This window comes from Falco rusticolus, chromosome 9, assembly GCF_015220075.1.
Source record: "Falco rusticolus isolate bFalRus1 chromosome 9, bFalRus1.pri, whole genome shotgun sequence".
In the NCBI taxonomy this organism is placed as follows: Eukaryota; Metazoa; Chordata; class Aves; order Falconiformes; family Falconidae; genus Falco; species Falco rusticolus.
This window is the reverse complement of record NC_051195.1, coordinates 16,542,590-16,559,036: the sequence shown is the minus strand read 5'-3', so window position 1 is coordinate 16,559,036 and position 16,447 is coordinate 16,542,590. Positions and strand designations below refer to the sequence as shown.

Sequence of the window (16,447 nt, the reverse complement as noted above, 5' to 3'; positions counted from 1 at the left end):
TCAGCTTACTTCATTGCACAACTAGGCAAACAAGAAGGTGATAGTGGAGGGACAGAGGGGCTGGGTCATTTGTCAGGAGTGCTGAATTACAGGCTTTAAACTCGTTGCGAAACTATAATGCATTTATGAAAGCTGTTCAGAAAATTAATCTGTGAAAGTGGAAATTCTAGACAAATGTCTTTGACATGTTGAATGTACTGTGTATTTCCAAGGTGAGATCTCTTTTTTTTCTCTTACTGTGTAATTACTGTAGCTAATAAAGGTGGTTTCTTTCTTACAGCAGACACCAGTTCCAGATTTCATTCTGTATGAACCAGCAGATTCTGTATTGTTAGTGTCACCTGACAATAAATCTGCGAAAACCGTAAAACATCAGAAGACATTTGAAGTATTGCTAGCATTTAAAAAAATCAATGACTCTGAAATGTTTTGCAACAGAAAGTCTTTGTTTTAGGAAAGAATTTAGGGTGGCTAAGTTCTGATCACACAGGGTTGATCTGTCTATATCTTGTAATATGGTCTTAACTTTTAGTTTGCTTGGTGATTTCTGACTATTTCTTCCCTTTAGCAAATGATAGGAAGTCTAACTAGCTGGAGGAGGCTGTATTGCGTACTAAGAGGTGGCAAACTCTGTTGTTACTACTCGCCAGAAGAAATTGAGGCCAAACTGGAGCCAACATTGACAATTTCCATCAACAAGGTAAAATTGGTTGTATGGGGTGTTTTTGGTTTGGGTTTTTTGTTTATTTTGAGGGAGGTAGTTTTTATTTTAGGACATACCTACAGTCATTTGGGCTCTACACTGCTGGTACGCAGCATGCTTTATAGGTAGCATTTGGGTGGGATATGCTTCACTGAGATTTGCAGTCACTGAATTTTTTAGCAAGGACGTTACATGTCGTAGCTGTAAGTTCCTTCTATTGCATTAGGCTGGTTAACATAGAGGTAAAAAGGAGGATGTTTTTCTGTAGGAAAAATGATAACTTGTTATATGACAGTTCCATAAGACAGCCCTCGGGAATGTATTGCTTACAGTCCCTTAGCAATGCTCTGGTAGATTTGTGTCCTCAGCAAGGTGGAATTTTAACAAAAGCTTTTTTGTTGTGTGTTATTTGGCCACAGTCTTAATTAGAAGGAGAGCTTGAGAGTTGTTCAAAATATTTTAGTGCCTTAAAGTAAGCTGCTTTTCTTAATACTCATTTTGTACAGGGCACAATAATTTTGGAAGTTCTGTTCTCTAGGATGACATTATTACTTTTTCACACCCGGATTGGAAAGGCTGACTTTAAAACATAAAGTTAAATTGTTACTTACTATTTGGCTAAAGAAACATCAAGTATTTAATGTTATTGGAAGGACCTTCTAGAATGGCAAGCATTAAAGTGAACGGCTGCTTTCAAAAACTGTTTTTGGTGCAGTCATCAAGAGTTAATATCATAGAAGGATGAGGAGAGGAATTTAATGTTATTTGCAATTGACACAGCTGGATTCATCTTGCATAAGTAAATAGACATATTTCAAAACTGCATTCAGCACAGGTTGATCTGGATTCTGTCGCTGTACTACACTGAATGCTTGATGCCAACACTAACTCTAAAAGAAGCATTCCTCTTGTCTGGTTGCTTGTTCAGGCTGGTGCGCTGCTTTATGCCAGGGCAGGCATTAGGGCAGCTGACTGATGAATTGGACAAGGGAACTGATGTGGGTTAAAATTAGCTCATTTTGGGGGCAGGAGAAAGGTTGGCTTCAACTGTGGTTCCCTTTAATAAATTCTCTTATCCAGTTCACTATGTGGTTACACAAATGCTTGTGTGGTACAAGAAAGGGGCTAGGCTATGTCTGGGAACGCACAGGGACGTAAAGTAATAAAGAACTGCTTCTTACAACAGCAATATCAGCTTTTGGTGGCTTTAAAGCTTCTGGAAAATATGACTGCATTTCTCGCCTAGAGTGAGACTTGTATATAAACTAAACATCTAAACTAGGTTTAACAACGTGACCTGTTTGGGTTAGGAGTTCTTTTTTAATGTGCTGAGATTTAAATTGGTTCCTTGATTAAAAACACCTTTCTGCTAGTGCCGGATCCTTTAACGAAGCCATTTTTTCTTCCACTTGTTCATGCGTTTATATTAAATACATGTTTAGACTGTGATATATTTAGGCAGGTTTACTTGCTTACCTCTTCAGTCACTTTTAATTGCACTAGTCAGCCTTTGCTGTAACTCTGTTTTCTGGCTGTTCACAATATCAGTTAAGAAGTGGTAAACTTCAATAAATTATAGAATGACTAAATCCATATTCTAAAATGTGACAGTAATATTTTAAAAAATTATCTATCAGGCTACCTCATATATTTCCTTGGAGGTCTCTGTTTTGGTCTATATCCTAGTTTTGCTTTTCCTTTTAAAATAACCATATTCTACTAAGGTATTTTACTCTTCCAAGTTACCAATACACTTAGAACATAAAATCCAGCTTAATAAGCCTTTGCTGGGAGACTGTCCATATGTTTGCAGAGTATCCTTAAAGCTAACATACAGAAGGCACATAAATCATGTCTCTTAAACCATTTTACAAAAATGTCAGGGTGCTAGAGAATATGACTGAATCTTTCTTCAATTTAAATTAAAACCAGAAAAAAAATTGCAATTTAAAATGTATTTGGATACTTTACTACTTAAACAGTTTCTCCTGAAAATAACTTATTGCCTGCAGATATTTTTTGATTCCTTTGTTATGAAATTTCTCTTATGGATTAAATGAAAGCAGACTAATCAGATGGGCTTGTCTGCTACATGTTGTTATAGAAACAGCAGTTTTAAAATGAAAGTTGAAATTGAACATCAACTCTAGACATTTTAACTAAAATCTCTTCTGGTTGCATATGTGGCATTTTCATTTGTAATGTGAAGCTGATCCTTTACATGTAATTGAAAGATACTTTCTGAAAAGCAATGAAATCATTGGGATTTATGAGAAACTCTGGAAAATATTCACACTGATAGCCTTATTTCACATTCCCTTTGAATCGAGACTTGAAGAAGCCATTAAGACCAGCAAAGTCATTACTTCAACTTCAGATGACTTCACTGCTACTGCTGTTGAGCAAGAATGGTTCTGCAGTTCCTATTATGCAAGTGCTACTATTATTGTTCCAGCTAAATGTGATTATAACATATTATATTGCACAACTAAGTAGGAAAAGAGAAATGATATTTTCTGTAGCAAAGAAAATTTGCTGGAATCCAATTTGAACAAGAAATATTCCTTATGGGCCAGTTCCTGAGTTGTTTTTTTTTCAAGTTTTCTTTAGTTTGAATGAATAATAAAGACCTTGCCTACACCTGATAGCTTAGCAAATTGGTGCATGTGCCAGTGGTTCATATTAGTTGCTCAGTATTTGGAATACATACTCTATTGTGTCCTGGCCACAGATCATAAAACTTTTTTTCTGCCATGTATGCCTGAAGCTTGAGGAATTCTGGGACGCTGCTTCAAATTAATGTAGGCCTGTGATTTCTTTCCTGGAGTATTTCGCTCGTGCAATCTTTGCTGTGGTGCCACACAGTGCAGCAGGCCCAGAGCTATCACCATGTTCATGTTAATCGTTGCGGTGAACAGGATGAGGAGGAACAAGTGTTTGCAGCCGTGGGCTCAAGGTTCGTGGACTGGTTGCTAAACAGTGTAGCAGGAGTGGAAGGGCAAAATCAAGCTGGCATTTCTGCAAGCCGTTACTTTGAGCGACAGTTCTTGCTGAAACATTTGTTCTGAGCTAGGTCAGGTAGAGAAATTCATTGGAAAATGTAGCAGTGGCTGCAGCAGCATAACTTCAAGGGAACCATGCACTACTTCTGGGGAACGAGGGAGTTCACCCTTGGACTGGAGCAGGATATCAATATGAGTTCTTGATCACGTGAACGTTCAGGGAGCCAGCAATATGAATAATATTCTCTGTGTGCGTCAGGGAACTCCAGCAGCGGTGAAATGAGAGCAGCTCTGAAAATATATCTGTGTTCTCTGTAGTAAGGACTTTGTCCCGCTGGTTGGCTTAGACAAGCCTTTGTACATGTGAAAGTATTTTGGAAAAGCACAGACTAAGTGCCTCCAAATGTCTGGTATCTCACATCACATTGCTCAATTTAGTTCTGCAGTTGCTTGAAAGAGGTTGTGGATGCAGGCAGGGGAAGCGTATATCATACCCACATCCCACATGGTGGACCTTATAGCACACATGCTCAAATAGAGTGATTTGGAAACTATGCTTTATGGCTCCTTGGTGCTCCACAGAACGCTGGTGGGTCATATAATGCCATCTCCTTCTCCTGATTTTTAGCTGCTGCATTGCACCAAAGACAGCTAAAATGACATGTAGAAATCCTAATTTTGCTTTTCCATATTATACTTGCATGTTATACTCACCATCCAGTGGCCACAAGGATGTTACATTAATACAAATTGACAAAACAATAAAGATGAAAGGAAGAAATATTTGTGGCTGATAGGGTTAATTTGGTCTTGTGTGTTAATGGGTTTGAAAGTCTAATTTTAAATTTAACCATATTTCCCTGCTTGCCTAAAACAGGCCCCATGGAAATTATTAACGTTACAGCATAAACCAACACATGAACAGGTTATGTTTTGTTTCCAGTGTTGTTGTGTTATTTCTTGGTTTATTTTTTTGGTACTAAAAACATGAAGGAAGTTTGTTATATGTGATTTGGTTTGTTTAATCTTAAAATAGATACACCAAACTGGATCTTTGGTTATTCAATATTTATCTCAAGAACTGTAATTTGTTTTGATGTCTTAAAATGATCTTTATAACCCGTGCTCCTCAGTGTGTTGGGATTGCCTTAGCAGGAAACTGTTGCACCTCAGCAATAAAAAAACCTCTCTCTCTTTTTCTTTACTTTTTGTGTGTGTGTGTGTGTGGGGGGGGGATGTGTTGGTTGGTTTTGTTTTTTTTTTACCCTAGCTTAAAAGATGAGCTTTCCAGAGAGGTATTACCAGGCAAAGAGATTTTTTTATTTTGGGGGAAAAAAGTATAGGGGAAGGTTCATATTTACACTGCATTTAAAAAAAAAAATAATAATTTTCTCTTTTAGTCTTTCCTCACCTTCAGAAAGATAATCTTTTGCATATAGGATGTAAAACTGGCTTCACCTTCCCTGAAAGAGTCATTTGAGTTCAAGATTCAACTCAGTTTTTCCTGTTCTGGTTCACTGGTTGTTCTGGTCTTTCCAATAGCTGTAGCAGAGCTGGTATAGTTGTCTGTAAGACTGCAAAAAGTTGAACTTTATTATAACATGGTACCTTTAAGACACTTTGGTTTTTTTTGTGGTGTTTCTTTTGGGGGGTGTGGTGTGTGGTGGCTTGTTTTTGGGTTGGTTGTTGGGTTTTTTTATTTGTTTGGTTTTTTGTTTGCTTGTAAGTAGAACTGAGCATGTAGTGTAATTCACCCAAGCTTGGTAAATTCATCAGCCCATTACTGTGATGGCATCTTGTATCATTCCTTAAATATTCAAGCATCAGATATAGATTGTTGCTTGAGGATTTATCTCCTTTGAATAATACTATAGTTGTGGGATAAAACCTGCAGCAAACATCATTAAATAAACTTGTGTGTATGGTATGCTTGAAGTTCTTACCTGTCAAATGTTAATCTATTTGATTTAATTTTTTTGCTGGTATCTATGGTTACCTGAGTTAATGGGATATAGAGCACTTACGGATGAATTACTTCATCTCCTATTTTTAGACAGAAGAATTTAAATGAGCATATCCATCAGATATGCTACAAGCAGCTGTTGGTATTTCAAATGGTTACTTCAGTAATGCATTTAAAATCTGGGGAATGTTCTGCAGAATAATTTTTGTTTTTCTGAGTATCAGAACTAGTCTTATCCCCATGGGATCCCATGTGTAAACTTAATTTCTGTAGGTGTATGTTTAACATCTTTAGCAGATGTTTGACATTTGGTTGAATTGTGTAAAAAGGAATATTGTTGATCTGTCCCCACTGTATTTTGAGGAATGCCCTGCGGCCACCTTTGTGGTCAGATTCACTGTCCATCCAGACGGGAGACGTTCAAACACAATCGTGGCTGTGGTTGTTGGCTTCCTTCAAAACCCAGGGCGCTCCCCGTGCCAGGGGACACCCTTTTGCAGCAGGAGGGCACTGCGTGGCCCTAATGCGCATTAGGCAGCCTCGTGTCCTACCAGGCTCTGGGGCTGACCAGCTGTAGGGCGCTGGCTGGCTCCTGGCGCCAAAACTCATCATCCCATCAGGATTTGGGATTGTGCTGTTCTCCTGGGTATGCCAAAAATTCTTTTAAGAGCTGTGTTGTAATAGGTTATTGCTTGTTCAGTCAGGCTGAATTGTATATGCAAAGATATTCCCAGGATTTTTGCTTTTACTTTAGTAAATAAAGCGATGTTAATTATTTTAATTTGTTCATCATGTCGTGATGAGCAGCAGTGTTGACGAATTGTGTTCTGGAAATTTTTTCAGTTGTGTTTTATCAGATTTTTACTAAAATCTGTCAGTATTTTACCCAGGATTTTTTTTTTTTTTTCCCCACTCAGTTAGAGGTAAGTGCTTTTTCGAATTGTAGTAATACCATAACAAGCCCCCTAGATACTATGAAAATACCACTGGGTCTAGTCTAGATGATAAAAATCAATTGAACTACATCCCTGAACAGAAGGGGATAGCTTGGCTGTAACAGTGCCACTGCATAATCTGAGAGCCTTTCTAACATTAACTGAAGACATTTGATAAACTTGTGATATACTTCTCATATATATTTTTGTTTCTGTGTAGCTCTCTCTAATTAAGGAAAATATTTTTAAATTACAAATAAGATTTATTTTTTTTTTTATATCGGAGCAAAATGCTTTTTCATGCTGGAAATTTGTTCTAGCAGAACTGTATGGGTAATTGCTACAAATGCTCCTTTAAATGTGGACTAGATAAGTTTCCTTTTAAATTTCCTGAATGCCTTGATTCACTAAGATAACATAACATAGATACAAGTTCAGAATGCATTGCATAAACAGTGGCCTGCAGAAGTACAGTGGGAGACCTAAAGAACAGCTGTAACATGGTGGTTGTCCAGCTGAAGAGTTCAGGGAAAGGGAGCTGCTTGCTGTTATGTTATCCACTAAACTACTGTGGAGAAGAATGAGCTGGGTGGGATGAACTGGGGAAGGCAGAGGGAGGGGAAATGTACAGTGTACATTCTGTAATTCAGAACTGCAATAATTGTGCTCCATTCCCTTTATTTTATGCCATTTTAATAGTTTTACGAGAAAATATTTTTATAAGCAGTTCTTGACATTAGTTCCTTTTTTTTTTTTTTTTTTTTTTTAGTTGGAAATTAATCTGGATTAAATAAAAAGCCACATGATAACCCCCTTACACTGTCATTGGCCATAAGGTGATACCAGTGTGGAGTTGGAGCAGTAACTCATTAACACAGTTTGTCATTCCTAGGAAACAAGAATTCGAGCTGTGGATAAGGACTCCAAGAGAAGAACTAATAACTTTTCTGTTATCAATCCCGTGTCTGGAGAGGCTGTGACGCAACTTTTTGCTACTGACAGTAGGGATGAACTTCTTAAGTGGATGGAGGCCTTCTGGCAGCACTTTTATGATCTGAGTAAGTAAGCAGGCAGTACTGGCAGCATGCCCTCTGAGTGGGGTGTTATGTAACATCAAAGGAATCTTTGAACAATTTGAATTGGAATTGCCTCATAAGCCTTTGTTTGCAATGACGAGAAGAAAAATGTTCTCTGGGATAATATTGGGTGGTGGTCTGAGCCATTGGAAGGCAAATATTTGACTAAACCGAAGTCCACGTGTTCAGTCTGGGTTTTTGCAGGAAACCAGAAGCAGAATATGTCCATCAATTTCAAAAGAACTTGGTCTCTTTTAGCAGCATTCTAGATAATCTTTTTTAGGGACTGCTAAATTCTCACATCTCTTCATCCACTGTAGCAGGAAGAGTCCACCTCTGCCTGGGCATCCTACCAGTGGTGTGTTGGTTTTGTGAGATTCTGCCAGTATGAAACGTTTGGGCATGGAAGCCTTAGTGGGAAGTGGTGAGGATGCTGGATTTGTTTGGGACCTTGGCTGGGATGCAGATTCAGCCAGCCCTTGCAAGTAGGCACATGTATATGGGATTTCTTTGCTCAGCAATATTATGGATGAGTTAAATTGCAATTTTTTGTGATAGGGATTACTTGATTCTGTTGGTAATTCTAAGGTTTTGGTACCACTTGTCACACAGGAATATGCTCAGCTAGCCACACTCCAATCCAGTCATGCAATACACACTGCTCACTTGAACCTGGTAAAAGCTGTGCCCGAGGCTTTGTAACAGATGATGTAATGAGATGATAAATGGGTGCCTCTATCTTTTGGCTGACCTGGAACACCACTGTTCTTACACGAGAGAAGCAACTCATTTATTGGTTGAAGACAGTGAAACGGTATTGAAGTAGTATACTGTGTTGCTTGTTTAACACCAAATATTTATTATAAGAACTATATAGATTAAGTTGACTTTGTCTTTTTTACTCTGCTTTAGTAGTTTGACTCATAGGTTTATGAAGAGTAGAGAACAACTGTCAGTTATTACGCTGTCATTGACAAAGTATAGTTGGTTCCTGATAGTAGTTTTTACCAGGTCAGGAAACAGAACCGGGTCAATTAATGAAATACCAGTCTTCAGTCAGAGGCCACACCAACAGAATCAGTGAACTGAGGCTGTGGAAACTCAGTATTGTAGTTTGTATTCCTAGTCCTTTCTAGCTCTGATTTACAATGAAAAAAGGCTCTATCAATTAAAGAAACACACCAAGCAAAAACTAGGGCATCCTCTTTAAATTAGCCGTAGAGTGGGGTAAAAGAACTACTTCTTATTCATTATAGATAGAATACCCATGGATTTTTTGAGACGTTTTCCTTAGGTTCAGAAAAAATGGGTCACTTGGCATTTAAATGCCTTTTTTCTTCTCTGGTTCTAAAATTCTCTTAAAATTAATGTGCTCAGAAAACTTGGAATGATTGGTATGAACAAAGTAATTTTACTGTGTCTTGTTTTCCTTAAGGTCAAAATCTATTAATAGAAAAAGAGGTTTCCTTGTCTGCTAGCGGATAAAAGGCAAGTTATCCTCTATTAAAGACAGAATGTTCCTTTACTAAACATTGTAACATAGTTGTATAACATCCAGCTTGCAGTATATTGGAGGTTGTCCCCGATAACTTCACGAAGTTTCCCTAACCTTAAATTGTTCTATTTTTAGGATTTTTTTTTTTCTGTGTTTGTGAATTTGTACTGTGTTTGGGGATTTGAAGGCAAATTGTGATATTTAACCTTCATAGTATAACAGCAGTGCTGGGATGCTTAAAGTAAAGGTAGCAGCTTATGACCTTTGTGCTAAGAGAATGAGTACAGAGTTGAAAATACAAATGCATCCTGAGCATTCCTGCTAAACAGAAGTAAATACTTACTGTTAAGCCTTGCTTTGGAGATAGTTTCCTAATACAACCGAATAACTTCAATTTTTTTCAAGCTGAAGTGTTTAAGTTCCAGTCATTGTTCTCTTTTTCTCTCTCAGGCCAGTGGAAACATTGTTGTGAAGAACTTATGAAAATTGAGATTATGTCACCACGGAAACCACCTTTGTTCTTGACAAAAGAAGCGACCTCAGTCTACCATGATATGAGTAAGTGGGATTTGTCTTTTCAAGTTGCAGGGTAACAGAAACAACATTGTCTGTATTCAGATGGCTTCTGGTGTTGATGTTGAAACACCCAGTTTTTCAAGGACAATTCAGACAATGAAAGAGCAACATAATTGCATACCAAGGAGTTCATATTAAATCTGAATTTGTAATAGCACAAATAATGAATACATTTTTATACCTTCAGCCAAAAAAATCTGCAATCTGAACTGTAACTAGGGAACCCTGAACACATTCAAAAAAGCTGTCAGTAGAAGTAAACACTCATCATAAGAGCAGTAAAAAGCTCAGGAAATGTAAAGGTGAAATAGTCCAGTCTGCCAACTAGTAACGTCTTTAACTAGTTGCGTTAAATTAATGTGTTGTTCTTAAAGCTGTTTAAAGGCTTACCTAACATAACTTACCTAATTGTTTGGTCTTTGGTAATGATGTTGAAAAATATGCTTGGAAAATCTAGCAAGCGTGTATTTGAGACTTGTCTTTTTACAGAGCAAAATGGTATGCAGCAGGATTATTTTAATAGTTTCATTACAGAAATAATATTTACAGACTAGAAAAAGTAGGTCGCTTTGTTTTAATGAATCCAATGCAGTATTGGCTGAGAAACACTGTACAACTCTAAATGCCTGACTGCTTAATGCTTGAGATTGGAACTGTGAAGATGCTCAAAATGCCACGTGGGTCATTGAGTTACCATGCATCAGAGCACCGAACAGTCAAGAGAGCCCTATCTAAGCTAAGAATGCAGAGCAGGAAGGCAGTAAATCAACAATATAGAAGTTTTACGAAGGTAACAGGGTAGTGTAATTCTGCTGATGCTCAAGTACATCAGTGAGGAGCAGAACATGAAACTCTTTCACTCTTGATATACCAGGCTTTTTTCCTGCTCATTTATAGTATTCAAAGTCCGCCGGTACTCTGCCCTGGTGAGGCTGCACCTCGAATACTGTGTTCATTTTTGGGCCCCTCATTACAAGACAGGAATTGAGTTGCTGGAGTATGTCCAGAGAAGAGAGCAAAGCTGGTGGAGGGTCTAGAGAACAAGTTGTCTTAGGAGCGGCTGAGGGAACTGGGGTTGTTTAGCCTGGAGAAGTGGAGGCTCAGGGGAGACCTTACTGCTTTGTACCTGAAAGGAGGTTGTAGGCAGCTGGGTGTCAGTCTCTTCTCCCAAGTAACAAGCTACAGGATGAGGAAATGGCCTCAAGTTGTGCCAGGGGAGGTTTAGATTGGATATTAGGAAAAAATTCTTCCCTGAAAGGGTGGTCAAGCATTGGAACAGGCTGCCCAGGGAGGTGGTGGAATCACCATCCCTGGGAGGTATTTAAAAGACATGTAGATGTGGCACATAGGGCCATGGTTTAGTGGTGCACTTGGCAGTGCTGGGTTAACAGTTGGACTTGATGATCTTAAGGGTCTTTTCCAACCTACATGATTCTATGATTCTATGGGTAAAAACCTGTGTTCAAAAAGGTGTTGAAAATCATTAAAGTGTGGCCTGCAATAGAAAAGATATTGCTGCTGTTTGAGGCTAGTATTACTGCAGTATGCATAGAAAATTTAATATGAGGGATAAGAAATGGGGCAAGACAGTCTTAAAGCACATAAAGAAAAATGATTTATGTAAAGATGTCCCATTTTCTGCAGGCTGGAAGCACAGGAATATTTAGTCATAGATTTTTCATGAGCCTTCTGTGAAACAAAATTTTCAAAGCCCTATACAACAGAATATGTTTAATATCTAATACATATAGGTTTCCTAGTAGTATGGTTTTTTTTTTTGCTTTCACTTGGAAAGAAATATCAATGCCTACCCTGTTGCCTTAATGCTAGCAGTCATGAAAACAGTTACCTCATTGAAAGCATATGTAATCTTTTCCATTTCATCCATTAATACTCTTCAATAGTTGTCCAGATTTCATGAGTTGTAGTTAATACAGTTTTGTATTCTGAATAGTAATAATGAAACAGCTAGCAGTAAAATCATTGGTAGCATTTTAATCCGAGTTAATTGCTGTCCCTTAAAATTACAGGCATTGATTCTCCAGTGAAACATGAGGGTTTAGCTGCTGTCATACAAAGAAAAATCAAAGAGAGTGATGGTGAGTTCCTGCTTGGCCAGCAAAAAGAATCTGCATCTTCCCTATGGGCTTCACTCTTTGATGGATCTCATGAGATGGTTGTTCAGAAAAACATGCATCCGGGCTCAAAAAGTGATACTGCAAGTCCTACTAATGATAGTAGAGGAAAGAAAAGAAGAGCTCCACCTCCACCCTCAAATAAGTCAAAAAGCACAGGTGAACACAGAGCAATTGGGCAAGGAAAACTGGTAGAAGTCTGACTGCACCTCTGCTAGTAGCTCTTCCTTTGATTCAAAGTTAGCTATGAAAATGCAGCGGTTGCAGACACCCGTTGTGGCTCCTCGCAAAATTGGTTGTTGTAGAAAAAGCAGTTTTGCTGGCCCTGGGAATCCCATTTCACTGCTTAACAACACCGAGTCTGAAATCAAACTGATAGCAACCCCTAGATAGAAATGCATCACAGAAATGCTAGACCCTGATCATGGTTGCAGCCACAGACATCATAATTAGCTTAGAAGAGTCCCTGGGATTTTAAGTTTCTCAGCCTTCTACTATAACTCGTGAGTAAAAATAGATTTTAGCATGTAGCTTACAAGTATTGAGGCTAAAGTTTTTTTTTTTCTTTTAGCCAGGGTGTTACTACTAGCTGTAGTCTCAGCTGTACTCATTATCACTAACATCTAAATAATTACACTAGTAACAGGGGGTGTTATCTCTATCTGAAAGAATGGTGCTAGTTCTGAAAAGAGTGGTTCAGTTCTTCCCCCTTGGAAAACCAGCAGTGTTAGGGTAACTGCGTGTCCCTGCAGCAGGGACGTTACCATTGCCTTCTACCAGCCCCTCAGCGTAGCCCATCTGCAGCTCCTCAGGCTGGTTCAAGTGGGAATTTCACACCCGTTCAGCATAGATCTTGCAAAGCTGGTTTTCTTGGGCTCTGTGCTTGGCTTCACCTTTAAGAGTCTTATCTCCCTCACTATTTGGGAACCACTGCTTTATAAGATAATGTACTATGAAAAGTTACCGTGCTCTTCTGAATGGCTCTGTAACTCCATGTGAATTTCTGAGGCAGTTCTATCAATTTACTGTGGGATCTCTTAAGTTCTTGCTGGCGCACGCACTGTCCAAATGGACCCGGATTATCTGTGTATGAGCAAGAACATGATCTATCACTGCTGCTGCTTAGTTTGGGCTAACAGGAACATTTAAAAGCAGTACTGCATATGAAAACCTATTCAGGAATTCATTTTTATGCTGGCTTTTGCTGACAAATGGGGCTCTGTAGTGTAGCTTCTCCTTTGTCGAGCCTCTCAGCCATTCCTGGTGGGTAGCTGGTTTGCAAACATGGCAGTGTTACTTGTAAACAAATAAGGTTTTTACACTACTCATTCTTTCTGCAATAGCAGAGAATTACGTTCACTGTTGTAAGAAGCATGGGTTATTAGGATTCCTGTGACACACACCAGCAAAACATCTGTTGCACATAGAAATTATTCTGTTCTCCTGGATCCACTGCTTAAATATTCAACCCTTTCCTTGGTTGATGCATTTATTTCAGATACTGAAACTTACCCAAGAGCAAAGGTCTGCTTGCAGATCCCCCTCTAGGGCCTTGGTGTTTAGACCTGTGTTTACATACAGTTAATGAATTATTTTTTTTTTTTCTAAAGTGCGGATGGCTTTGGGAACTTTAGTTTCTCCGGAAGATACTGTGTCCATGGTTGGTTCGTTATCTATTTTTTGTCTTCTGCTAAGCTCTTGGCTGCACAGCTGTAAAGGTATCTGCTGAATTCCCTCAGTAATTCATTGGCTATTTGGGATGGGGCTTGAAAGGCAGGCTTCATTTACAAATCCTTTCACAGGATTAGAGCCCTTTGTTTCTAGAATGTCCTTGTTCATTCTTCGTTTAATCACATTCCATTTTCCCTCTGAAACAACCATAATCATTCTTACAATAAATCATGCTGTTATTTAAGTGGATGGTTTGTGAATGGTTTATAAATAGGAACAGAAAAACTGAAGAATAACTACATGATTATGTAAATCAGGCACAGTCAACTAAGTGGACTGTGCAACTCTGAACAAGGAACAGGAAAAACAAACGGGGAAAAAAGTGTATTTTCCAAATTGCAGCTGCAGTTTATTTAGCTTTAAATCTAGCCTTAAATGTTACAGTGCTCTAGAAAGAAAGAATACCTTTTTCCTGGTACCTCCCTTCCTGTAGTTGTTACATTTAAAAATAAATTTCATAAATATATAAGGCAAGAAGGCACCATAATGAGGATTTATTTTTAAATTCAACAGGCCATTGAATTTCAAGGAAAGTGCTTTCTCTATTAAATTCAGTGGCTTTGTTTTGAACTGAACATACATATTTTAGGAAGGCATTTAATATTAATTTAAAGTCTTCAAGTGATCAGAATTCACTCATACCTCCTGTTAATTACCCCAGGTACATTTTTCACTTGATTTTCTATTTGCATTTCTAGCTCCACCTTAAGTTATTTTGGTCTCTTTATGCATTTGATTGCTTATATTGATCTCTGTAGTATCAGCTTTTCTAATTGCTTGTGTGTAGCTATAAATCATGATTATGTCCCTTTTAACCTTTTCTTTGATGAGATGTACTGAATTCCTTAACTTTCTTATGGCAATGAATGTTATCCAAGACTAATTAATCTTCATGTTCTTCTCTGTACTTCTCATGTATTGAGATATTTTTAAGTGTGACATCTGAATTAGATGCCACATGTCAATAGTGATCCATCAGGACTATGCAGACACATACCGTGATCCTCTTACTCTGATTAATATCTCCCTCCCCTCTTTCCTTAGAAATTGTATTATCCTTTTTTTGTGGAAGCATTGCCTTGGATACTGACTTTAATGGCTCAAGTCCTCTTCAGAGTCTTTTTCAAGAATGCAATACATCATCCTCTTATTATCCTACCTTATTTTTTTTAGAAATATACGCAGTTTTTACCGGCATTAAAATACTGCTCATGAAGTGATCCAGATTGCTCTGTGTAAGTGACCTGTCCTCATTCTTTACTATTCCAGCAGTCTGCATGTCCTTTGCAAATTTATTGCAAGTGATTTTTACAGTTTCTTCCAGATCATTGATTTTTAAAATTGAATGCAAGGCAAGGTTTGTAGAGAGAGAGGTGATAAGTTTTTATTACATCGGTGACATGGGTGGGGGGGTGGGGAAAAGCAAACAGACAGGCCATTGAGTTTGTGTCCCTTTTTTCCCTGAGCCTTTAAAAAATTGAATGAGATGGAAAACAACTATACTTCTTACTGATTCCCTATTAATATTGCATTTTAAAATCAGTTTTCTGTCTTCAGCGTAACATTCTATATTGATTTGATCTAGTACTGCTATTTTAAAGCAAATGACACATTCATCTGGTTTGCAGTAGGTGACTTGGGGTTCTTAGGGGTAACACCTCAGTGCAGGTGTCTTTGCAAGCCGAGCTTATTATATCAAAGAATAAAATGCAACCTGTCGTTCAAGACTTACTCTCCATGAAGCTGTGTTGATCTGCATTTTGTATCTATCTTTAGATTAGACTCACATGAGCCAGTTCACTATATTGCCCTGATCACCACTAAGCAAACTAGGCCATTAATTACCCTGATTATCCTGCTTCAAAACATCAGTGGTGTTCTTATGGTCCTGTGAGACGTCCTGGCAGTGTTGAGACTTGTTTAACCAAGTGCGCATTTAGGCTCCTACAGCTGGAAAGGCTTCTGCTATGGAATGTGTTTTCTGTTATTTTAAACAACCACTATATATTCCCTATTACGAAGCATCAGTTCACTGTAAGTTTTAATATTTATTGTTGGGTGGTTTTATTTTACCCCTCTAGATTGCCTTTTGTTGTCTTCGCATCTTCTGTTAAGCAAGTTGGTTTAACTGACAAAAACTGCAGGCTAGCAGCAAACGTTGATCTTAGCTATACAGTAAAGCCAGTTGTACATTAGTACTCAGCTTTTGTCTGCACGTGAGAATATAAATATTAGTAATAAAACCAGAGTGCAATTTTAGGAGTATAATTAAAAGATGTACTGTGAGGAAAATGGACATTTTTTGGCTTTTCCATATAGTGACAAATGGTGATACTTTATTGCTGATACTGGTTCCTTATCATTGCATAGGCTTGTTCAGAAATTGGAACTCAGTTTTTTTTTCAAGTTTTCCTGACTACAGTGAGGATGAATATTCAAACCAGGAATTTTAAGACCAATAAATTGCTTGTTCACCTAAGCACTGTAATAGGAGGAAGCCAACTATGTCGCAATATGATACAGTGACGTGTTAGACTTTGCACTGATTCATATCCCAGGCTGTGCGGTTTTAAGGACGTGGCCCAGGCAGTGGCGGAAGGCTGTCTGTTGGTAGCGTGTGGGGCTGGGAAGCTGTTAGTATTTGTCCCTCAAAGTGGAAGTGAAGGAGTCTAGAGGCAGAGAGGTAGAAGGCAGCCTGTTCCTTACAGGACATGGTGGAAACCTTGTAACTGCTGTTTCTGGGCACTACAAGAGAATGTACCCATTACCCGATCTTATCAGTTGCATTCAATCATGAGGGTGATTTAACTGCCTGACTCAAAATGTCAGTG

General features: G+C 38.3%; 1 protein-coding gene across 3 annotated transcripts in view; it reads left to right on the top strand.

Moving 5' to 3' along the window:
• Window positions 1-16,447, top strand: part of RTKN2 (rhotekin 2) — a 42,615-nt gene that overhangs the window by 20,393 nt on the left and 5,775 nt on the right. The window contains exons 9-13 of one of the 3 annotated variants that reach the window (XR_005106166.1): window positions 569-700; window positions 7,496-7,661; window positions 9,625-9,732; window positions 11,781-11,849; window positions 13,496-14,851. Coding sequence is in view for 2 of the 3 variants with exons in the window: in XM_037400196.1 (XP_037256093.1) it covers window positions 569-700; window positions 7,496-7,661; window positions 9,625-9,732; window positions 11,781-12,088 (714 nt within the window). In the remaining variant the exon portion in view is untranslated. Of the gene's footprint in view, window positions 1-568; window positions 701-7,495; window positions 7,662-9,624; window positions 9,733-11,780; window positions 15,011-16,447 lie in introns of those variants that run through there. The other 2 variants (XM_037400197.1, XM_037400196.1) reach the window with 2 other exon arrangements.